Source organism: Papaver somniferum, unplaced genomic scaffold (genome assembly GCF_003573695.1).
Source record: "Papaver somniferum cultivar HN1 unplaced genomic scaffold, ASM357369v1 unplaced-scaffold_114, whole genome shotgun sequence".
Taxonomy (NCBI): domain Eukaryota; kingdom Viridiplantae; phylum Streptophyta; class Magnoliopsida; order Ranunculales; family Papaveraceae; genus Papaver; species Papaver somniferum.
In genome coordinates, this window is record NW_020620381.1 from 401,837 (window position 1) to 426,183 (window position 24,347).

Genomic DNA, 24,347 nt, shown 5'->3' on the forward strand with positions numbered 1-24,347 from the left:
GGAATATGTAGTATTTTCGGCTTATTCCTCTAGTAGAAGAGCTTGATCGATCAATTAGATAAAGATCGGAGATCTACTGACATGGTTATTTTTTAGCATATCGACCTGGGTTCCATCAAGTTTCTTAAATGTCATCCCATTAAATTGACAAACCTAAATGCCAACCACTAAATTGGTTTTCATTTTGGTGCCCACGTGAAAACTAATACCCTAGGACTGGTAACAGTTTAGCTGATCGGCTGGTTGTAATCATCGATACGTTTCACCTTTGTAATGTATTGATGGCAATCAAAACAATGTCGTTATATGAGTAGATCTGAAATTATTGATGGCAATCAAAACAAATGTACGGTTGAACAGAAAAATTAAAATCCACAGCGTACTTTTGGGGCAGGAAAATGTGCTATTCAGTAGTTCCCACCCCCAACCGGCCCAACCATCAAAACACAATAATGCTGCAAGCATTTACTACTTGTAGATCACACGAACTATAATTGTACGATCATTATCAGTAACTTTGGGATGCGAATGAGTTCGGTTGCGATACGGTTCCACCTTCGGGTACTAAATTACCGTCGATCCTCGATAAATAAATGCCTTCAGGACCAAGAAAAAATTATTCGTTTAGCGGAATTGTTTATTTATCGATAAATGAATATATAAACGAATATTTATTCATTTAGACAATATTTTCTTAATTAAGAAGTTAAATTGTATAAGAGAAAATGTACAAGTATACTTAAAAAATATTGGTCAAAATTCTTATCAATAATTCAATTAATGGTGGGTTTGTTTGCAAAATTCATGATTTCGAGGATTTATAATCCCATGGGATTATAAATTCTGGGATTCATATAAATTTCTGGTGTGTTTGGTAACTCATTTAAAATTCCTATGATTCATAGAAAAATCTTGTTTTAAAAGTCCATATACTATTTGGGATTACGCTCGGAATCATAAAATTGTGTATGTATGAGATTTAAAGTTAAAAAATGTAGGTTCATAAATCCCTTGATAAGTGTCCCAGCAAATCTTAGGGGGGAGGGGTCAAACTCCATATGGAGGATTTGCTGGAAAACTGATTCCCGTGGAAAACGTGATTCCAAGGATTTGGGAAACCAAACATACCGAAGGAAATGTAATTCCACCAAATCCCATGGACCCTTAAATCCCACCTTTAAAATTTTACGTTCAAACCCACCATTAACATTCATTTTCTTTTGATTTTATATTAGTGAACATTCAAAGTTCAATCGTTAATATAAGTGTAGAATAAGTACGGAACTTTGTATCGAGACCACTAATCCGATTATATGAATTGAATTCATAGAGTTTTAGAAAATACATGGACCATTGCAAACTATATATACAGACTACTCATAGTTCAATTAAAAAAATCCATACTACTTTATCTTTTTTGAGTTCATTCCTACATGTATTTTTATGTAAGATATTCGGATAATGTATTTTGGTTTATTTTTTATATATAATTTAGTGGTTGTTCGTTTATATTTTCTACAAGGCCTTTAAGGATCCAATTTTTTTTTATTCATTGATGCATTAATCGAGGTTATTCATTTACCACCTTGGCCCAAGTCGGGACCGGAGAAAATTATTCATTTGGCGAGGTTATTCATTTATCAAACATTCGTTTATCGAGGTTTGATTGTAGCTAATATCAGGCCGGAACAGGACCCGAGGAGTAATTACGTACTTAGCCAGGTGTAAGAAATTTTCTCTTTTTAGCGTGTAAATAAACCGGGAAGATACCTAGATTTGAAATCCCACCAAAGAAAGCCGAATTCCATTTTCCACAGTTCTTTGTTTATTTTGAACATGCAATTTTTGGTTCAAGAGTAACTTGAAACATGTAATAAGGGCATTAAATGGGCTGTAGTGGATGTAGAAAATTGAATCACTGATTTTGAATGTTCTGTTGTAATGATTGTGGTTCGATGTAATTAGATTTTCAGGGTTTGGGGTTTTCCGTAAAACATGTAATCAAATTTTTGAATGGTCTGTAATGGATGTAGATTTTGGGGGCTCATAAAATTTGGAGATTTTTAAGGTTCGGTACTTCAGTCTCCTGATTAAGGACTTAGAAGAACGAAGAAGAAGAAGATGTAGATGGCGTACCTGTAGACGTTGGATTACAAGGACCCGTTTTTCTTTTCGCACATGCAATCCTGCATGTGTGCACCGTTTGACCCTTTAACTGGGATTGGATAAAGTTATCGTATTGATAAATAGAAGTGTGTGGGCTTCCAACTTAAAACCAGTTGGCTATGAGTGGAGTGACTCCACACCTTATATATTAGGATCTAGACTAAAGAGTTAGCTATGTGAGACTATATTTAGTTCTCCAACATGCCCCCTCCACGTGTAGGGCTCTGTGAGTCCTCTACATCGTGGACCGCTATATGATTGCCTTGCCTTCTTAGGTCTTACTGGGTCTTTTATTGGGTCTTATGTCTCATACAGGGCCCAGCTCTGATACCACAATAGAAATGTGTGGGCTTCCAACTCAAAACCGATTGGCTATGAGTGAAATGACTCCACATCTTATATATTAGAATCTAGACTAATGAGTTAGTTACGTGGGACTATATTTAGTTCTCCAACACATACATCATATAATGATAGAAATTACACAATTAGGAGAAATAAGATTATGCTAATATTTAAAGTGATCCAACAAAATTAACCTTTAACTGCGTTTTTTCTAAAACCAGTTTCATTTGCATACATCATATCTAAAGTGATCCAACAAAATTACACAATAAGGAGAAATAATATAATGTTAGAAATACACGTTCCAGGCAAAATAAAGGTAACAACGAAGTGAGTATAACAGTTGCATATGTTATTATGGTTGCCTGGCTAATGGATTCATCGGACAGCTGAATCGTTGCGAACATAAAAAATTCAATCTTTACTACTATCACTAGTTTGATCAAACACACTAATGAGAAACCTAGGCACAAGCATGGAGAGAATGGAAGAAAATGTTACTTTGCTAATTGACCATCGCGCTATGTCCAGAACTGCTTTATATTTATTAACCGGAAAAGTGTCCATAGAATCAGGAAATCCACCATCTACTACAAGATTATGTCCATTGATGCAAGCGGACTCGTCCGAGGCAAGAAACATAGCAGTCTCCGCTATATCTTTAGGCTTCAAAATCATCCCCTTCAAGTTTGAAACAGACGACATTTGTGCTTCAACGAACTCCGGATCTAAGCGGAATCGGTTGACCCCTGGTATAGTACATGCCATTGGTGTAGCAACTGCGAAGGGAGACACACAGTTAACTCTTATCCCGTACATTCCGAGCTCCCGTGAAGCTGATCGAACCACACCCAAAAGAGCATGCTTTGAAGCTGTGTAACCTGCTGGCGCTAACCCACCTCGAGTCGCCCCTGCACTTGCTGTACATATGATTGATCCATGAATGTTTCTTGCCACCATTGCACGACATGCATGCTTCATCATGGCTACACTACCGCAGACGTTAACATCAATTGTTTTCTCCAATGCTTTCACATCTAGATCAAGAGTACTAGTCAATGATCCTACGATTCCGGCATTGCTATACACAATATCAAGGGTACCATACTTGTCCAAAGTATATGTTACCATCTCTTCCACTTGTTTTTCATCAGTAACATCACAGTGTTTGTAACTACATCTCTCTGGTCCAATTGATGCTACAACTTGATCACCTAATTCATCTTGGACATCAGCAATCACAACAGATGCACCATTCTCAACAAATAACCTTGCCGCTGCTTCACCAATTCCACTCGCTGCCCCTGTAATAATAGCGACTTTGCCCTCCAACCTGAAAATTGGATCAAATATAAAGAGAATTCATCTAGTCAAATGAGTAATTTAGGATTGATATGGAGCAGAGATTAGTACCTTGCGGTAGACATCTGTAACGTCCCAAATATGCTTTATGAATGCTAAGTTTGTACTACTCTCTCAAGCTTTTCAAAGCCTATACAATTCCATCGATTTGTGCACTTTGTTTAATTTATTTATTTTTCATTTTCCCTTGGACTGAAGATTGGCGGAGGAAGTAGGTAGACTATATAATTATAAAATAGCGTGTCGCCAACAAGCACGATTGAGTAAAATCTTCTTAATAATGAAAAACGAGTACTTGGTACATCAGCTTTGATTTCATTTACTTGTTGAAGATCCTAATCAATCCGTGTGTCTGGTGAAGGTAAGGGCATGTTAAGTCAGTTGATCGCATGTACCGACTGTTTGGTAATTGGTACGTCGAGCACAACAGAGCACACGATCATAAAGATGCAAATAGTGATTTGAACCAAATATAGTATTTCCTCCGAAAATGCTATTATCGTTATATTCCATGTTAGTCTATTTTTAGGTTAAAATGAAAAAGTGATAATATATATTTTCTATAAATGGAGGTAGTAATAAAGTACGCAGGTAATGACTTAGCGATGACGAATCTTTATGGTAATTGCTAGCGCACCCGCCAGATTATTATTGTTGCATTTGCATCAATCGAGTGATGAAGTATTTCTAATTAAGATACACATAAATTATATCGTAATTAAACATACTTTTATCACATTAAGTTTTTGTAGCTTGATTTTGTAGTATTTTTATATGATGTTCATTCGTGTTCACTTAGTGTGTGTATATATATATATAAATATTTAATTGCAACCGGCTCTTACTAACTAATTTGGGGTTTTGTCTTTCACAAGGACAACCTGAAATGGCTGTTTCTCCGGCAACCACAAATGGCTGGAAAATTTTAATTTATTTTTTGGTGGTGCAGACTTTTTGAAACTTCAGTAACTGTTGCCAATTCTTATTTTCAAACTCGAGCAACTTGTACAAGCGTTCCAAATGAAATTGTCAAGAATTTTGAAAACTGCTGATATTTGTTGCAAATTTTCGTGTTCCCAGTGACACAGGGTAAATAAATTATCCGGTTAAAAGTTGATACATGAGAGAGAAAATGACAACATAGTGTACAATTTCAAAAGGACAACAATGAAACACATGATTCATACTCCCTCTATTTCAAAAAGACCGTGCTCTATTCGATTTCCGTCAGTTTCAAAATTATGTTCAGCTTCTGTTTATAGGCGTATTTTTTAATGAACTCTCTATTATAGCCTTTAATTTTTTATATTCATAAATACATATTAATGGATATGATCTAAAATGTTAAAGAAGTTCGTACAATTAAGGAAACAAATATATCCTTCATTTATTTTAAAAGACAATATATTTGGCTCCAAGAATTAAATTCCCTAAAGAGTTTATACTCCATAAATTCGATATTTTTTAATTTTTCTTTTTTTATTTCTTATTTACAATCCTCTTAACAATTTTAAGCAGAATACTTGTATTTTTATTAATATAAAATAGGTAATAATTAAGAGTAGTCAAGTAAAATATGTTGATTTCTTTAAGTGAGTCCGCTTAAGTGCTTGAAATCAATAAAACCCCGATGAAAATAAGTTATTAGGTTACCTGACCGGAGCCAAACTTTAGAACACGGTTTTTGTTTAGATGATTTACACGATATAGCTGCAACAACTATTTGACTGAAAGTGTAAGTATATAGTGGTAGAGGTGCAATCAGAGATAATCATCATGTCAGATAAACTGTTGAACATGATATCTCTCTGTCCTTGCTTAATAGGGATTGATGAGTTCCCTAATCAGCATATATATATCTTACAATTAACAAAAACCGTTTTTTAGGTGGTTTCATGTCACGTTGTTGAAGCATCCAAACCCCACTAGATATGGTAATATCAGAGAGTTAATTAGTGTTTAAGTCGCAGATCTTGATCCTTTAATATTTGAATCCTAAGCTTGTCAATTGTAGGGTATGGGTTATTGACCCGTTAGTCAACTAGGTCAACTAACCAACTGATATAAGAATTAGCATCCGTTAGTTAAAACATTTGCATGTTTGCCACTAGGTTATATATGTTACCCTAATTGAATTGAAATGCTGTGGAACATCTCTGTGTAAGGTAAGATGAGAGTCTAAATTTAATTTTTACTGATTGAATTAAGTTTACTGCTACATAACAACAATTCATGTTATTCATTCAATTTCAGTAAACATATGTACAAGTTAAACATTCATAATGACCGAACCATCTTTATAATTATGTACCGTAATTTGCTGCATTAACATTGCAGCAGGTAATAGCTACAATGAAACCAGTTTTCCCCAAACAAAAACTTTAACCTCCCATTTCATATGAATCGATAAATCCTAATTTCAATTGAAATATAATTAATCAAAGTGAACATTAATAATGATCGAAAATTTTAATTCTACAACCAGAAATAAAATACATAGATTACAAGAGGGTCAAGGTATTGATTAATTTCTTGAATCCTACTTACCAAATAAGCTTGGACACGAGAGACAGAAAAGGAAAATCATTTTTCCGCCGATTATAGAACAACGAAAATTTCAGCACTTCTGCCTTACGAAAAATGCGACAAGGTATTGTTAACTGAACATGGGGATATATCACCTCGAGTTCATCAACAAATTTTCATCTAATTAGGGTTGTACGAAATCAAAAATAATTGAGAAAATAAAAACATTACAGCAATGACAAGGATCAACACAACCCCATCCAATACATGACTAAACATACAAGTCAAAACCAAATGCAGAATTAATTTACTTGGACTTGAAGCCTAAGATCAATTTACCGTGAGCAAAGACAGAAATTGAGCAAAATAAGAAATTATTTTGTTTCAGAAATGGTGCAACGACATAAACTACTTACTAACCTCAAATATTATAATGAAATTACTAGGAAAACTAAGTTAATTCAAGTTAGTTAATTAAAATAATAAAACTATCTTCTTTCGTGATGCCGAATGCGGATAGGGAGCCCTTTGGTAAGCCGTGGAAAAGGTTGGAATACTAACTTCTCATGTTCATCATGATCACTAAATGGCACTGCTCTATCCCACTTGTACCTTCTTACCACATGGTGGAGGAAGACAAGTATTACTAATCGAACAAACTCTTTGCCTGGGCACAAGCTAGGGCCTCCCCCGAATGGAATAAATGTATAAGGAGCTGGTCCGCCCCCTTGAAACCTTGAAGGATCAAATTTTTCCGGATCTGGGAAGTAATCAGGATTCTTGTGTGTTGCTGCTGAGCTCAAACATAGCTGTATGGTGAAAAGATTGAACACACATATTAATTCATTTACATGTACACACACTTATTATTGTTAAAGCACGAACCCTGACTGAAAACCAGCATGCAGAAACCAGAAATGATGACCGAATACTAATATAAAACACAAATTTAATGCCCGAGGAACCTTTTTTTTCTTTATTGAAAATGGATGTTGGAATATTTTCTGAGACCAAATTAGTAAATTTAAGTGATCATAGAGTTACCTTCCATCCTTTTGGAACAAAGTATCCGTCGTACCAGAAGTCGGTTGAGGCCTTTTTAAAGCCTATTGGAACCGGTGATGCTACCCTCATCACTTCACGGACCACATTCCAAGAGTATTTCATCTTTTGGAAGTCATCCCAATTTAACAACTTCCCGGTTCCTTTAGAACAAGCTACAGCCATTTGTTCTGTTGTTGTTGTCCACACAAAAATAAGTAGAGTTACAACATAGACGGAAACAGAGACATATAAGGCAGATATATATATACGGTTGAGATCGGACATTGTTTACCCTTTAGAACCTGATCGTAAACATCGGGATAATCGGCAAGATATTTCATAACCAATGTTATGACATCACCAGTGGAAGCACTCGCGCCAAAAATTAGACCGGTAAGTGCATCAACTATGAAAGTTTCATCGAGGCCACTATCTTCCTCACACAAAGTTATGAGCCGTGACAACATATCTTGCATTGGCACGTCCGCATGAGATTGAATATGGATCATTCTTTGTCTGAACACCTTTTCCATCTCCTTTCTTATCAATTTGCTTGATTTACAGGCACGATTGAATTGTGTTCCTGGAAAATTTATAGGTAACGATATGATCCCTTTGTGCACATCACAAAACAATTTGTATAGCTCATGGACACGATGAGGTTCATGCTGGTAATCGATGCTTGAGATCAAAAAACATGTCAGTGAGAAGCTTTGTTTCTTGACTAGAGGATACACAGTAGTAATGATCACTTTTTCATTCGTATTAATTTCTGTATCCCAGTGAGATTCAAAATAACGTGCTGTCCTTGAATCCATAATGGCTATGTAGTTGCGCAATGAATCAGGGTTTAGCAATTGCGGATACAATTTACGAAGCCTCTTTGGTGTTGCTTGGTTGCCGCTGCTACTTTTAATAGAAGGGAAAATTTGACTGATGGATTTAGGATACCAAGTTTCTAAAATTTTATTCTCATTGGAAAATAAAAATTTGTTGCCAGATGCAGTACCACCTATAACAATAACAGATTCTCCAAATAATGACGTCCTAAAGACTTGAGATGAGTATCTCCGAACTCTGTCAAAGAAATATTTCTCAGGGGCACCATCTTGACCGGCTCTGATGTAGTCTCCTGTTTCTCTAATGAACGACCAGACGGAGCTTCCAGGAGGAAGCTGCTGCTTATTACCACTATTAGCTAATCCAATGGTGGTGGTGGTATTATTTTTTCTACTCAAGAATTTAACAGAATAAAGAGAGACGGGGATAAGAATTATCAAAAGCGTCAAAGACAAAGAGATGATCATGATGAAAGTTATTTAGCAGGCGAACGCTTGGTTACCTATTAATATACTCCTTTCATTTCTTGAAAGTAATAAGCTATTTAAAGTTTGTACAATTGTTAATGAGTGTAGGAAAGGATACCTTTAAGTTTTTTTCCGACTTCTATAACTTATAAAATTTATATCATTGGAAAGTATTTTTAAACCCCTTCCTTATGTAAATAAATATGAATATCAAATTATACATTTTTTTTACAAAGATTTCATAAATAATAATTACGGTCTGCGAGTTAAAACCCCAAAGGTGTCACTATCCATCCACAAAAAATCTATCAAAACAAAAATAACACAAAAATCCCAACAAAACAAAAATAACTCGTTGTCATAAAATTTGATGAAACCAATTTTGAAACTTGGGATTTTTGTATCAATTTTTAAAAATTTGGAATTTTTGTATCAATTTTATTTGAGATGAAATTTTAATGGATCCCAACATTTGAGTGGGAGTTTTGTACCACAAATTTGGAAACCTTGGATTTTTATGACTAGTTTTGTAATAATTAATCAAAAAGATAATCATAAACATTGTCTTGTGTCACGAAATAGTTTAATTTGAAGGAACAAAGTTCATAATTTTAGGAAGCGAAATTAGTATATCCTCGCTTTGGATCCCATCTTCCTCTCTTCTGTGTTCCTTCATGTCATCCAATCACATGCAGTGATAATTTCCTTACCATATTCGTACCCAAACACGTCTAGTCTAGTTAATTATGGAGAGATGACTTGTAACTTTTCTTTTTATGGCTAGACGCCATCACCCAACCAAAATCAAACTCATATCTCATTCATAAAAAAAGTTTACATATCAAAATTCATAAAATTTAATTCATATAGACCATGTATTAAACAAAATGCAACTGGCGTTGTATGGCTTCTCTTAAATATAGCCAACACAATTATTATCCATAACCGAAAATTTTTAAATTAAAATTAAAAGTCTAACAAGTCTTAATTTTTTTTAATAATGATTGAACATTAAACTCTTCTTCTTACCAAAAAACAAAACAAATCCTAATTTTTTTGAAACGGAGGGAGTGTATGATTATTATTATAAAAACAATTCACATTTTTTCATTTTATGAATTTTCGAACAATAATTCACTACACTAGCACTTGATTATAATATAACATCCATTCTAAATCAAAAATCATAACAAACATCTCGAAATACAAGTGCAGGTACACGCATTTCTTCAAAACCTACAATACCAAAATCGAAGCAATTATGTTAGTCTTTTTTCTCGTAGAATTTAATCCTAGTGCTTTACATTTAGAAATGAATCCGAACTCTTTGCATGTCAGTGTAAATATGCTTGGTAGTCATCGAGCTAATAAACATAATCATGAAACACACCATATGTAAATTTAAAACTAAAATATCATACCTGAATTGGCAAAAACAATTTTTAACATCATCGAATAAAATCCCAAGGAGATATTCGATGGTATGGTTGATATGATTTAATTAAAATTGGGGATCCTTATTTATTGTCTTGGGTTATTCTCGCCACACTACCAAAAAAAAAAACGAGTATTAGCAACCATAGAATCTTAATTGCCTAAGCTAAGTTTTAAGTTGCCAACCTGAATGGCAACTCCTGGTAGTTGCGGAGCCCAAGTGCCCTATGAATATTTTCCTTACATATAAAGCAACTATTAAGAAGTTTTGGATGCCAAGCGCACTTTTAGCAACTTAGTTTGTAGTAGCCAAATAGCAAATTCAAATGTTAGACCCACTAATTTTTGTTGTTGCTAGTTTCTTGCTAAATATTCTAGCAACTAATGATGGTACTATTACCCAAAGGAAAAGAATGTAGCAAATAACACTTGATTCTGCAATGGTTGGATTTAGATTCTCTAGTCCCCTTCCTCAACACTATGGTTTCCTACTGTAAAGTTAGGGCGATTGGCCATGCGTCCAACATTTTATTCTAACGGAATGGGAAACCTATGAACGGGAAAAAACAGATAATAGGAGCCAGTATACGGGAGTCACTATTCTAGGCCTATTAATATATCTACAAATTAATTTTCCCATCAATTTTAAAAATGGCACACAACCACTTATGGCTTAAAATGGCTGTAAACAATGATACCGTCCAAATTGGAAAAAATATATATATCGTCCAAATTGGAAGCCATCAATGATGAGCACAACAAACCATTTCTGGTAGATACAAACTACCATAATAAATTTAGATGGTTGAATAATTTTTTGTATCTAAAATAACGGAAACAAGCAGTTGTAGTATTTGAATTCTCACGTGTTTAGCCAGCTAACTCATTTATATCACCAACTACTTTTGCTGAGGTGTATCAGTACTCTAAAACAAAATTACAAATCTAGATTCATACAGAACTACATGAGTATATGTGGGTACCAATATAGTTAATTCCGTATTTCAGCTCATCTCGGTCGGGACCGAGACACTGGCACAATTTTATTGAGGAGAGATTCTCAGTAATAATTTTGGAGTAACTATCAAAATTTTGTTTTCGAATTGTATACCTGTAGTATGAATATGGTACATTTTTCACTCATAATTATGCAAATATATAATAAAATATCACCAATTTGTATAAAAAGAAACAAATCTTCTTTCAAACTAGTATAAAGCTCAAGATCCATACAAATTTCAAAAACTTCAACCGAGAGTCAACCAAAATTTTCGGCCAATTACGATCAATTTCGGACCAATTTTCGTCTCAGCGAAATCAAACATTTCTTTATCTTAAATGCCGACACCGAAATTTCCGGAGAGATATCTTTCATCTCGACCGAGATTGACTTTTGGTGATCCAAATAATAAGCTTGCAAATCACACAGAGTTACACCAAGACTGGTTACATGAATGATTGGTCAATCCAACTTTACTTAATTGATTTTGAATAGACTTGGTATATTTCTATATCTAAGACTAGAGGATACTCAAGATGACCAAGCTAACACTAGGGTTCCTCAGGTTATACCAAATTCAAAAACCCTAAAACAAATAAATCACATCAAACCCAAATAAAATCATCATAGGAATTCCAAAGTTATGATTGTTGAGATGTGAAGCTAGCTCAGGAGTGAGTAAAATGTGTTAGATCCAGCTGAGTTATATGGATAAAAAATATACAAAAAGAAGCGGGGGGGGGGGGGGGGGGGTGATCGGATAGAATAGGGAGTCAGGCATGTTATTGGATAACTGAATATTTGACAACCATTACACTCCATTTAGAAAGTTCAGGATAGTATCCGAAGTTAAGGATATGTGATACCTTATCCTATATTTTTTGCTTATTAAAACTGATACAAAATAACAATCTCTAAGGCCTATTCCTATGCACATGGAAAAAAAGAACCTGTTTGGCTTACTAGATGGCATGGAAAACGAGTTGCGCCACTATGGGAACGCCACGATTACACAGAGTTTCTAGCAAACGATATTGACAAAATCGCCAGCGATAAAGTCTTTATCGCCAGCGCTACCATTAATATCACTAGTTATTGAGTCTTGGGCCAACGTCTTGTTCTGTCACTAGTGGAAAACAGATGGTTTAAGATAGTCAGATAGAGTCGTTTTAACGATATAAAAGGCACTTTCGGAATATTGCAGAAAGATCCGTAGATTCGGTGTCTTTTTCTAGAACAACACTTTCTGAATGCCCCTGAATTACGATGCTTTCTGAGTGCCGCTACGCACGACATCTAGATATCGTCGTAGATTTAAATTTTTTTATTAAAAAAGAATAGTCAGATATGGCTAGCTTACTCCCATTATTTTGACTGAGCTGAAATAAATCTGATTCAAATTCAAATTGTACTAAAATGAAACTCAAATTAAACTGAAATTTAAATGGCAATTCAAATTGTACTAAAATGAAACTCAAATTAAACTGAAATTTAAAAGACAATTCAAATTCAAATGAAATTACTCAAGTTCTCAAATTCAAGTGAAATTCAAATTCTCAAATTCAAATTCCATATGAAAACTGATTCGTCTAATACCAAATGACAGCTCGATCACATTGAACTTGACTCATAAATTTTGTCCAAAATCATTAAAAACAACTTCTAATTATTAAGGTTTCTTAAGTCATACAAGTCCTGAGAATTTCAACAACAATTTCAGTCATTAGGATCTTGGCACTAGCTTGCGTGAGAGCAAAACTGTGGAGGAACAACCCTTTCAACCATTTCTACATCCAGCAGGAACAACGATCTTACCATCCACCAAGACATCAGTTAGCCTCATGAGACCATCGGGAACAGAGTGTCGGCGGCGTCCATGAAGGTATCAAACTACATTCATAAGAAGAGTGAGACCTTATGTTATAGGTTTACATGACTTCAAACATAATATACACGGAGGTGGTCTAATAGACCCATCATCAAGACAACAACATAAACAACATTTACATAATGAATTCATTCCTAATATCAATATGGAGAGCAAAACTTCTGGTGTCTGTGTTATTCATTCCTAATATCAACATTTATATTTTGTTATGTAAATGAAATATCAAAGGTTGTGCGTTGTATCCATCAATTGTGAAATCCAACCTTTGGTTGTTGATTAGAAATTGATTGATCCTTGGATATTGATCTTTGGTACCATCCAAGTTTATATCTCTTGTATTTGATAAAGACTCACAGATTTCTATTTATATGAGTATAGATCAAATCGAGATATACAAATATTAACTTCTTGATATACTTTTTATTAAGATTGAGTCTGACTTTCTATTTGATTCTCTTAAAAGTATATTAAAGTTAGTCCATACAGATTGCTAATCGAAATATTGGGTGAGGTTGTTAGACCCCCGCATTTTCAAAACCCATCATCAAAGCATATGCATTACAAAATTTGAATGCATTATCTTAGGTTTTGAACTCCATCCCAATCTTGAATTTCTTGTTTCAAATATTATAATGAATTAAATTGACGTTCTAGTATTCGTTGTCTCTTCAATGCGTCCATCAAATTTTCTACTATTTGTTGGCTCTTCAATATATCCATCGGTTAAAGAAATGTTTAAATTTATAGCTTGATCAAAACCCAATCCTAGATTAGTTTGAGTTTCTTCTGTAAGTTTACCTGCAGGGCGTGAATTCTACGACATTATAAATATACAAGATGATCAACATTTGTATGAATCGTACCTCTGATCAGGCTTCATCAAGCTCCAAAAGCTGGTGATTTAAATTTTATTGTTGTATGTGTTTTTTTACCATGCATATTTACTAGTAGGATCAGTATTCTGATGTGTTTAGTCAGCGAAATCATTTGTAACTGTACTTGGAAAAAACACCAATTTAGGTGATTTTTGTTAGATGGGGAGCAAAAACGGATTTCAGGAGAACAAAAACCGTACTTAACTCGGTAACCACAAGCCGTTTTATATATTTACACAAATCAGACAATAATATCCTCATTGGTCAACGGGTTTTTTCACACCCTTCTATCATGACCATAACTCTTACACCAAAACTTGAATTCATTAATGGCGAGTTTTATTCAAGAGATGATATGTATAACCAATCAAAAGGAAGAATATCAGAAATATAATCTAAAGATGATTTGTATAACGAATCAAAACATTTGATGTTGATCTTTGTTTGTCTATACAGAATCACGAGAGTCTGAAAAACCCTTGGTAAATAACAGGGAGAAGATCAACACATACCGCGACATGGATTAATTAAGAAAATGATTTTTGAAAGTCAGATTAATGGTAAGATAAGTTAAAATTAAAATCAGCATTTACAAGGTAATCGAGATAAAATCCTCGCTTAGGCAGAGTGGCAAGGTTTCATTATTACTGGGAAGCAAGAGAATATATAATATCTTCCTCCATTAACCAACATCATCATTCAGAAAACAGCGTTCCATTATGATCATCGTAGAGATGCTTTTGAGTTATTAAGATTGCATCCATTTTTTTAATGGCGGAGGGTTTCGGTTTTACATTAACGTGTGGACAATTTGTGCAGCCAATGAGGCTAATTTTGCCTGATTCATACAAACATATTAAATGGATCATGGTCACCGAATTAACTACGGCTTTTGCACTCCTAAAATCAGTTTTTGCTTTCACTCTAACAAAAATCATTTAAATTTATACAATACTTGGAATATATAATCTAACGTTATACCTGATACAGAGACATGCCCCTGTTTTTTTTTCTGTTTTCAGATTTCCATTCAAATAAGTTTGTTTGGTTAATTTCGGGTGACTATGGGTTGATCTCTGGTTGACCGGGATGAGAAATTCAAGATTCCACCCATTTATCACCCACATTTTTCCTAATAACCACCCACCTTAATTACCACACATATTTATCCTCTTTACCACTCATATATTCTAGAATATATCGTACATACTTTCTCTTGACTTTTTATTCCCACTCAACATTAAAAATACCAAAATAAAACCCTAAAAAAACTAACTCAAAAACGAAACAACCATTCTTCTTCCCCCACCGTCACTTTCTCCCCACCTCTACCACCCGCCACCACCTCCAACCACCGATTCTCCACAATTATTTTTTTTGTTTTTTAAAATTTCTAAGTCGATTTGATTAATTATTGGAAGATTCATTAGTGGACATATCAGACAGTTGATCAGTTTCCTCCCACCATTTTAATGAAACCCAGACTTTTTTTCTTTTCTTTTGAAGACGTGTTGATATCATTTTTTGATCGATTGATTGGAACCGATTATAGAACATGATATAGAGATAAAGTTGATGTCCCAATAGTGTTAGATCATGGGTTTTCAAGACTGAAGCAAGAAATCTGGTTTAGGAAATTCATGACATCTAGTTTAGGAAATTCATCTTTGAACTCCGGTTCCCTGAACAGCGATTTTGTATAATATTTGGGCACTCTTCCCGGTGAATATTTGATGCAGCCCCCTATCACCGATGAATCACAAACATTTCGTATGATGCAATCGAAGAATTTAAACCCTTATGTAGTGAATCTTATTAGCCTATTACTTACTTGGTGCACTGCCTCTATATTTGTGATTTTAATCTTTACCACTTTTTCGTCGCTAGAGTGGGAGGGGATATACTGGCATTTGGGTGTGGATTGGAGTTCGGAGGGGCTTAATAATGGTGCGGTGCCTCCACAGGAAGAAATACAGTCAAATTATGCTTGACTTTTTATAGGTGGTAAATAGGGGAAAATAAAATTGAAGAAATAAAATTGTTAGAAATCTTAAGGTAGGTGGCAATTTGGAAAAATATGGGTGGCAAATAGGTGAAACCAAATTAAATTACAGATTATTTTTATACCCTTGAGTAAGTGGATGTCATATATTTACCTATGTAAGTGTACTTTACCAGTTGCGAGTATCCGTACTACATAGCTCAAGAGTCAAGAATGACAAAGTTAAACGCTAGTTTTTCTCCTATTTTACTAAAATTCAAAATTCAAAAACCCAGTTTGGGGCAGGGCCGATTGATAGTATTTTCCTTTTTGACGAGTTTCGAACTCTGGTCGTTGAACGCTAGCATTGATGGTATGAACCAGTTGGGTATTTAAATGCGACACCAGTATGTAATTCTGTAAGTAGTCCAAAGGAGAACCAGTTGCTTCTCATCAAAAACAAAAAACAGAACCAGTTGCTAGCTAGTTCCGTTATTCATCTTCAGCATTTCATACAATAAACCACAATATCATGATGAAGGTTTGTGTAAGTTCTAGAGAAAAAATTAAACCTTCTCGTCCAACTCCAGGTCACCTCAAAACCCATAAACTATCATTTCTCGATCAGGTTGCAGCTCGAATTTACGTTCCTCTCCTTCTTTACTATGCCGGCAACAAAGAAAATGTCGATACTGACACTCGTTGTAATATAATTAAGAAATCCTTAGCTGAAACATTAACAAAATTCTACATCTTGGCTGGTAAGATCGTAAATGATGAAATCGAAAGATTTGTGAATTGTAACGACGATGGGGTGGATTTTTGCGTAACCAAAGTAAGTAATTGTCAACTCTTCCAAGTAATTAAAAGACCTGATATATTTGATCAAGTGACACTATTCCTCCCTTTTGATCCATGTGATAATGAAATTACTGCGTCTGGGGATTTCTTGCTCTCTGTTCAAGTTAACGTTTTCGAGGATTGCCGTGGAATGGTGATAGGTTTGTGCATTAACCACAAGGTAGCTGACGCATCTTCAATCACCACATTCGTGAACTACTGGGCTACAATTGCTCGTGGTCTGGTTTTAAACGTTGATGATCGACAAATCCAAGATCCTTGTTTCCAAGTGCAATCTATTTTTCCACAAAAAGAAAAAGGAATCGGTTTCAAAATTTCCTCGTCCTCGATAGATGGAACACTGGTGACTAAGAAATTTGGGTTCGAGGCTTCCAAATTAGCAGAACTTAAAGAAAGATGCAAGTTCACCACTGAACCTGAAGATGGATACAAGCCGACGCGTGTTGAAGCCTTATCGGCTTTCTTATGGAAGTGTTTCATAGACATAGACCAAGCCAAACTCAAGGGAGTTGCTCGTACAAAGGTTTATTTAGCAACAAATGCAGTAAATATGAGGTCAAGGATGGTTCCGCAGTTGCCTACAAGCTCCTTCGGCAATATAATCTCCATCACAGATGCAGTATTCAGCATAAATAACGATGACAGCACTGGCATAAATGATCCATACTATCCGAAACTGGTGCGAAAATTTAGGGACGCCATAAAGAAAATCGATAGAGACTACATAGAAGCTTTGCGTAGTACGGATTTACTCCTAAATAACATGATGAAGTTGATTGAACATGTTTTAAGCGGTCATACATTGTCGATATACTTCAGTAGTTGGTGTAGGTTTCCACTATATGAGACAGATTTTGGTTGGGGAAAGCCAATCTGGGTTAGTACTTGTACAATTCCTCAGAAGAACGTAATCGTGTTAATGGATTCAAATTCTTCGGCAGATGGAATTGAAGCATATGTAACCTTGGCTAAAGAAGACATGGGAGAATTGGAACATCACGAGGAACTCCTTGCACTTATTTCCTAATTATATATAGGGGCATTTTGATTAATTGTTGTTGCCAAACTAGGGCTTTTTTTTTTTTGTTTGTGTGTGTGTGAAGCATAAACTAGGCCAAGTTGATCAGATGCAACCTTGGCTGAAGAAGACAATGTAGAATTTGAACATCACGACGAACTCGTTGCACTTATTTGTTATTTATTTATTTATTTGTTTTGTTTTTGTTAATCTATCCTCCAAAAATAAATAAAGGTTTTCCTTATTTACCATTTACACCTTTCTTATTCGCCACTTACATAAATTAGCATCCCTACTTATCCTATTTTAATATAAAATTGTAAATAATAACTTATAAGTACATGTTGACTTTTTGTTTAGATTTAGTCCTATGGGTTAGATTTGGCTGTTGGATTAGCCAAAAAGCGTTGCAGATTACACAAAAACGTTGGATATTCTTTGACACTACTTCTTTTTCTAGATATATCTCGCATTCTAGCTAGTCGCGAGATAGTTTCGCTGAATGGTTTAGCGCAGAGAAAATCAACTTTTCGATGTTTGGTTCACAGCAGATAGATTTATTTTTTGATCAGACAGTTGAGATGGTTCCGTTGTTCCATTCAGCACAACCTAATTCTACTTTTCGTTGTTCCATTCAGCGCATCTAGATACCATATTAGAATGATCATAAGACTTAGATAGGTATTCGAGCTGCCAATATAAATGATAGATTAGAACACCATCTCCAACCTAAGTTACAAAGAAAGAAACCCTAAGTTGCAAATTAAATCTTCTTCTCCGTCTCCACCCATCGACCACCTTCTTCTATTCCATCTCCACACACCAACCACCACCTTCACACAACTTTCTTATTTCAAAAATAAAACCAACTGGAAAAACAAAGTTGAAAATTCATTGTCGGGCAACTATGACCACTTGGGACAGTCGTAGTACGATTACTACGACTTTTTTTTATCGTTCAAATAGCGACGACTGAAATTCAGAACTTACAAATCCGTGGTCGTCAAATTCTGGGTGACTAAAATACGTAGTCGTTAATTTCCGGACCACTACGACTGTCCAGAATAGTCGTAGTACACACATTTATTGAAGTTCTTCCTCTCTAAAGGTATGATTATTAATCTGAAATTCATTTCATCAATAAATTGATTACTTTCATAATTCATTAACACATACAAACAAATTGAATACTTTTATTGGTTTTGATAAATTTTAAAAATTAAACATTACTAAATTTACACATTTGTTAATTTGAAATAACACATCTGTTAATTTTGAATTAGCACAATTTTTTTGAATGTTTGATTCGTCTAAACGATGAAGCGCAGGTAAATAATAAATTTTTGGGATAACATAATTAAAAGGAACCCTAATCTTGGGTTAATAATTTCCTAATGAAGAAGGAGAAGAAATAAGAAAAACAAAATGATCTTTTTAATGAAAAGTGAAATTAATGGAAAACAAGAAAAGTGATAAATATTATGGTCAAATTTAATTTGATTTTTGTATGTGGTAAATAGGAAAAAGTAAAATTGAAAAACAGAATCACTTTTAATATTCGAAAGGAAGCAGCAAATACAAAAGCGTGTGAAAAATAAGTGAAATTTAAATGAGTGCATCTGTTTGCGCCCCCAATAAACCATGGGTGCATTTTCCTCCCATTGTTATTGGTTCATATTTAACTCTAGTTATTATTTTTATTTTACTTTTATATCTCTTGGTGCATGCTTTAACACTTGCCTCATTTCACTTTTTTTTTCTGATTTATACCTTCATCAGATGAAGATCTTCTATTCTCCAGAAATTTTAATCTACTGCTCCGTTGTAGTTGTTTATTGTCAATTCAGTTAGAATATCTTCTGTCTCGGTTCCTCTGCTTAAGTTTCCAAACAAATAATTACCGTAAAATCTATATATACATATTTCTTACCGTAGATGCTGAAGAAATGTTAATCCCTTGATCCTTTCATTATGAGGTTTCACTATTTTTTTGATGTAAAAAGTTTAAATTTATATTGAAATGAAAAAAGAAACAAGAATAGAAGACGCCTGGCGTACAAGGGGGGTGGAGAAAGAAACCCAAACCAAAAACCACATGTAGTTTCATCTTTTCTGATGGATATACCCAAGTAGATATAACGATTATAAAACTACTAACATTAAATATTCGAAGAGAAACAATATGTAAAGAACAAAAAGTAAAAATCAACACAAGTATTTAACATGTTTCGAGTTTTTTTGACCTACATCCACGGTGGAGAAAAATATCTATTCTTATTATTAAAGTTCTTATCCTTAGATGAATTACAAATATAAGTTAGACTTTTCACTTTTTCTTTCTCTAAATCTACCTATAAAATTCTCTATAGAAAGACCATCTATGATTACATTCCATTTTCCTTCTCCATGGTCTGGTATTTATAGACAAACTAAACTCGTGAATACATGATTTCGTGTTGCTGGGTTGGTGACGCTATCGTACATCTTATCATCGCTCGGACGAGTTCTCTATTACTCTCCATCAGAGTATATCGTTTGATACTACGCTCCGAGTTGTATCGCATTGTTCATTCATCACATTTCTCCTTCTAAGGAAGCATCGTACTACACCTTCTTCAGGTCGTACTGCTAATTGTCCTTCATCCGAGCTTCTGAAAAGATGTACCTTCGTCCACAGCTGTACCGCACCTCTTCTGATTCTCATTAAAAATGTTTTGCTCTTTTTTTAAACTTGACCGTCTGGGTGATTTAACTACTCCTTACACGCGTTTTTCATGTGGCTATGTAGCAGACGTCTCGGTTCAGATGCAATCACTTTTTGAGGCATTGATAAGTCCCAACTAGTCTAACATCTCTTCCTATAGAATATGACTTATTGGTTTACACAGATATATCATTTATCAAATGATATGATCCTTATCGACCAAAATCAAAAGTATACTATTAGTAAATATTACGTTTGTTAAAATGATATAATCGGATCCTTATTGAATTTTTTAATGGAAAGAAAAAAAAGTCTCAATAACTTTTCTTCACCACCACCAACCAACCATAAGCAAGGAACAATCAATAACGATTTTTTTTTTCTTTTGTAATTATCAAAAGTAAGTGTTTTACTTGGATTTTGTAGACATTTTTTCTTGATCTATTTAGACTTGTATGGCCTAAAGAAGATTTATGTTTTGGTTGTTCAAATATGATATGAGTCTCAAAATTAAGATGTTGTAACTGCTTCAATCTCATATCCTCCGTTTATGCTCTATAGTGTATAGTAGTCATAAAGAATTTAAGGAGGGATGGATTATTAATGTGTAATACATAATTTCAGTATGTTGAGTCCAAATTTGTGTAATACATAATTTCAGTATGTTGAGTCCAAATTTGTGCACCCATATACCGGGGTGCACGTTACACCTTTTTCTACTCGTTGATTATTTTTTCCAAAACCACCTCGTTTTTAGTTTATTACTTTTCTTGTTTTGTTAAATTTTTTGTTGTTCAAGGAAAATAAAACTATTTTGTTTCCCGACTCCCTCTTAAAACTTAATTACGATCTCAATCACTCATCGTTCCATATGATTGATAAACCAGCATCCATTTTCATCAACCAGCATGATTTAACTAGACTTACAAATTATTGATGTTAGGACAACATCTTTGACGTGATGCTCCAGCTATTATTTTGTGAATGTTCTAGAATATGTGATACAATATATAGTTTTGTACTCTAGAAAATCTTAAGTCAGGAAATACTTGTGTTGCAAATCTTTAATTGTTTTAGGATTCTAGGTTAAGAGTCTGTATAAATATATGTCCTTATTATATGAATGATACACACTGAAAATCAATACTAACCATCTGAGGTTAGCCTGGTTGGCCAAGAGTCTGATTCTCAAGTAGGAGGTCAGCAGTTCGAGTCTCTGTTCAAACATTGGAGATCTCGGTGGGGAGTAGGCTCGGTGGCTACGCTGTCAGGGGAAGGATGGGCCGATGCCTAGTTACAAAAAAAATATTGAAAATAAATAGAACACTACTTTTCTAAACTTTACTTATGTCTTCTCTATACCAAACTTATACTTAAACTCGACCCGGTATCATCCTTGTTCGTTTGTCCATGTCTTCTGCATCTTCTACAGTTTCAACTGTTCTCAATTCTTATCAATCTGTGATGGCCTCAATTGTTTTCTCTCAACCTAAACACATTTTCACCGTCAAACTTGATGAAACAAATTATTCTCTTTGGCATTCTCAATTTTTTCCATATCTTCAAGGTTATGAACTTGATGTCTTTGTTAATGGTGGAATTTCTTAATCCTGAATATGTTCCTTGGAAAACAAAAAGACATAATTGTTTTTGGTTGGATCTTTTCTTCTCTAACTCCTTTTGTTCTGAGGCATGTTAATCGTCTCACCACCTCATAGGAAGTTTGTTCTTCCCTTGAATCTTTATTTGGTTCTAAGTATGATGATCATATTCATCATCCATAATGTGAACTTCGTGCATTGAAGAAAGGATCTATGCCTATGAGAGCTTATATAGATTGTGATCGTGATATTTTTGACGGTCTTGCTTCTCCTGGTACTACCATCACCAATATTGAATTACGTCATTGCATTCCAGATGGGTTTGATTCATCTTGCCACTCCATAGTTACGTCTATTACTACCTCCATAGGACTATGAAGCTTGAACACTTCTTTACCCATATTGTTACCTTTGAGATGCGTACAAAACAACAAAACAAGTCTTAGAAATCTCAATTTGTTTATAATATTTCCTCCTCTACAACATCAATTGTGTCAAACACTGGTCCTAAACAAATGAATGGCACTGGACGTCAAACTGGTGGCACCCTTCAGTTGACACCTTATCAACAGTGTGCTAAAAGTGGACATCCTGCTCATCTCTGCTAGAGCGCTTTGATCGCAATTTTCGTCCACGACCCCCTCGTCGTCCCCCATCTTCACCTTCTCAGTCTTCTTCTGCTCCTCGTGTTTATATTTATCATGCACCAAGATCAACTTGTACTTCTCACTGGGTCACTGACAGTGGAACAACTGATCATATCACTAATGATATTTCTCGGCTACATCTTCCTTCATAATACAGTGGTCCTGATCAAGTCAGATTGGGTAATGTTCTTTTTTTTTCTGATTTCTCATGTTGGTTCTTCTATTTTAGGAACTCCTAATCGTTAGTTACATCTTCAGAACACAATTTATACTCCTAAAATTTATCACAGCTTGTTATATGTATCTCCACTGAAAAACTGATAACAATGTGTTATTTGAATTTTATTCTGATTTTTTTCTTGTGAAGGATCGCAGTACGGGGAAGTTTCTTATACGCGTTCGTAGGGAAGGTGGTCTCTATGAACTCGATGCTTCATCAGTCTTTCCAGCAGTCTGTGTTGTAGAACGTACTAGTCTACATAAGAGGCACTCTAGATTAGGCCACCCTATGATGCGTACTATGCGTAATATTATTTCTAAGTATTCTCTCTGGTATCTAGTAATACTACAAGTTCTTTCTCCTTCTTCCATGAGCATCGCAGCCACAAATTGTCTTTTCCTTCTAGTACGACTAAATATTTGGTTGTTTTTGATGTATGGGGTCCTTCTCGTGGTTTTTCTAATGAAGGATATCGATACTATGTCATTTTCATTGATGCGCACAGTCGTTTTACTTGGATGTTTCCTATGTTTCACAAATCAGATTTGTCTTGTATCTTTCTTGTGTTTCAAAAACATGTGAAAAATCTTTTTAGAATAGAAGTAAAAAAATTTCAATCAGATAATGATGCTGAATATCATAAGCTCACTCCTTATCTTCAACAATATGGTATTTTTTTATCAATTCTCATTCCCACATACTTTATTATCCATGGTATTTGTTCCTTTGTCCTACTAGTATGATGCATTCTTTACAACATGTTACTTAATGAATGTTGCTCCATCTTCTGCTCTGAATAAAACTTCTCCTTATGAGGTTATTTTTGGTACATCACCAGATTATAATTCATTGCGTATTTTTGGGTGTTTATGTTATTCTCTCCTTCTCCCATATCGATCCTGTAAAATGAAACCATTATCGTTTCCTTGTGTCTTCATAGGTTATATTCCTTCACATAAAGGGTATAAGTGTCTCCATATTCCTGCTGGTCATATTTATATCAGTCGGCATGTTGTGTTCAATGAAAATTTCTTTCCCTTTGATGCGTCGTCGCAATCGTCACTGTCATCTACTGATCAGGTAATACCTACTTTACTAAATATCTTTCCAAACTCTATAAGTTCTTCTCATAATATTATACCGCAAAAACTATCTTCTACTGATAATATACAACTTCATTCATCAATTGTTGACGCTCAAGTTGAAATACCTCATGCTACTACTTCAACTGATGGTGTACCAACTTCTTCTACTCAGAATGATGATGTTTCATCTGATCGTAGTTCATCTGTAAATACAAAAACTGATTTATCTAATACTTTAGTTTCTTCTAGTCATCCTATGACAACTACTTCAGTTTATTCTAAT

The 24,347-nt window shown here is 34.5% G+C and overlaps 3 protein-coding genes across 3 annotated transcripts; 1 reads left to right on the forward strand and 2 right to left on the reverse strand.

The window, feature by feature from the left end:
- Positions 1 to 2,842: 2,842 nt before the first annotated feature.
- Positions 2,843 to 4,052, reverse strand: LOC113328675 (short-chain dehydrogenase reductase 3b-like). Its single transcript, XM_026575706.1, has 2 exons — positions 3,925 to 4,052; positions 2,843 to 3,844 (listed from the first exon to the last, which is right to left on the reverse strand). Exons 1-2 carry the CDS (start codon positions 3,936 to 3,938, stop codon positions 2,926 to 2,928), a joined length of 933 nt encoding a protein of 310 aa, XP_026431491.1. The 5' UTR covers positions 3,939 to 4,052; the 3' UTR covers positions 2,843 to 2,925.
- A 2,567-nt stretch (positions 4,053 to 6,619) lies between these two features.
- Positions 6,620 to 8,765, reverse strand: LOC113328959 (beta-amyrin 28-monooxygenase-like). Its single transcript, XM_026575959.1, has 3 exons — positions 7,736 to 8,765; positions 7,444 to 7,631; positions 6,620 to 7,208 (listed from the first exon to the last, which is right to left on the reverse strand). Exons 1-3 carry the CDS (start codon positions 8,748 to 8,750, stop codon positions 6,888 to 6,890), a joined length of 1,524 nt encoding a protein of 507 aa, XP_026431744.1. The 5' UTR covers positions 8,751 to 8,765; the 3' UTR covers positions 6,620 to 6,887.
- A 7,602-nt stretch (positions 8,766 to 16,367) lies between these two features.
- Positions 16,368 to 17,899, forward strand: LOC113328656 (vinorine synthase-like). Its single transcript, XM_026575695.1, has one exon. It carries the CDS (start codon positions 16,461 to 16,463, stop codon positions 17,814 to 17,816), a length of 1,356 nt encoding a protein of 451 aa, XP_026431480.1. The 5' UTR covers positions 16,368 to 16,460; the 3' UTR covers positions 17,817 to 17,899.
- Positions 17,900 to 24,347: the final 6,448 nt, after the last annotated feature.

Coding starts and splice junctions, on each gene's coding strand:
- LOC113328959 (XM_026575959.1), bottom strand. CDS start 8,750: ATGATCATCTCTTTGTCTTTGACGCTTTTGATAATTCTTATCCCCGTC. Junction 7,632..7,735: donor TTACGATCAGGTTCTAAAGG/GTAAACAATGTC, acceptor CAACAACAACAG/AACAAATGGCTGTAGCTTGT. Junction 7,209..7,443: donor TTGTTCCAAAAGGATGGAAG/GTAACTCTATGA, acceptor TTCACCATACAG/CTATGTTTGAGCTCAGCAGC.
- LOC113328656 (XM_026575695.1), top strand. CDS start 16,461: ATGATGAAGGTTTGTGTAAGTTCTAGAGAAAAAATTAAACCTTCTCGT.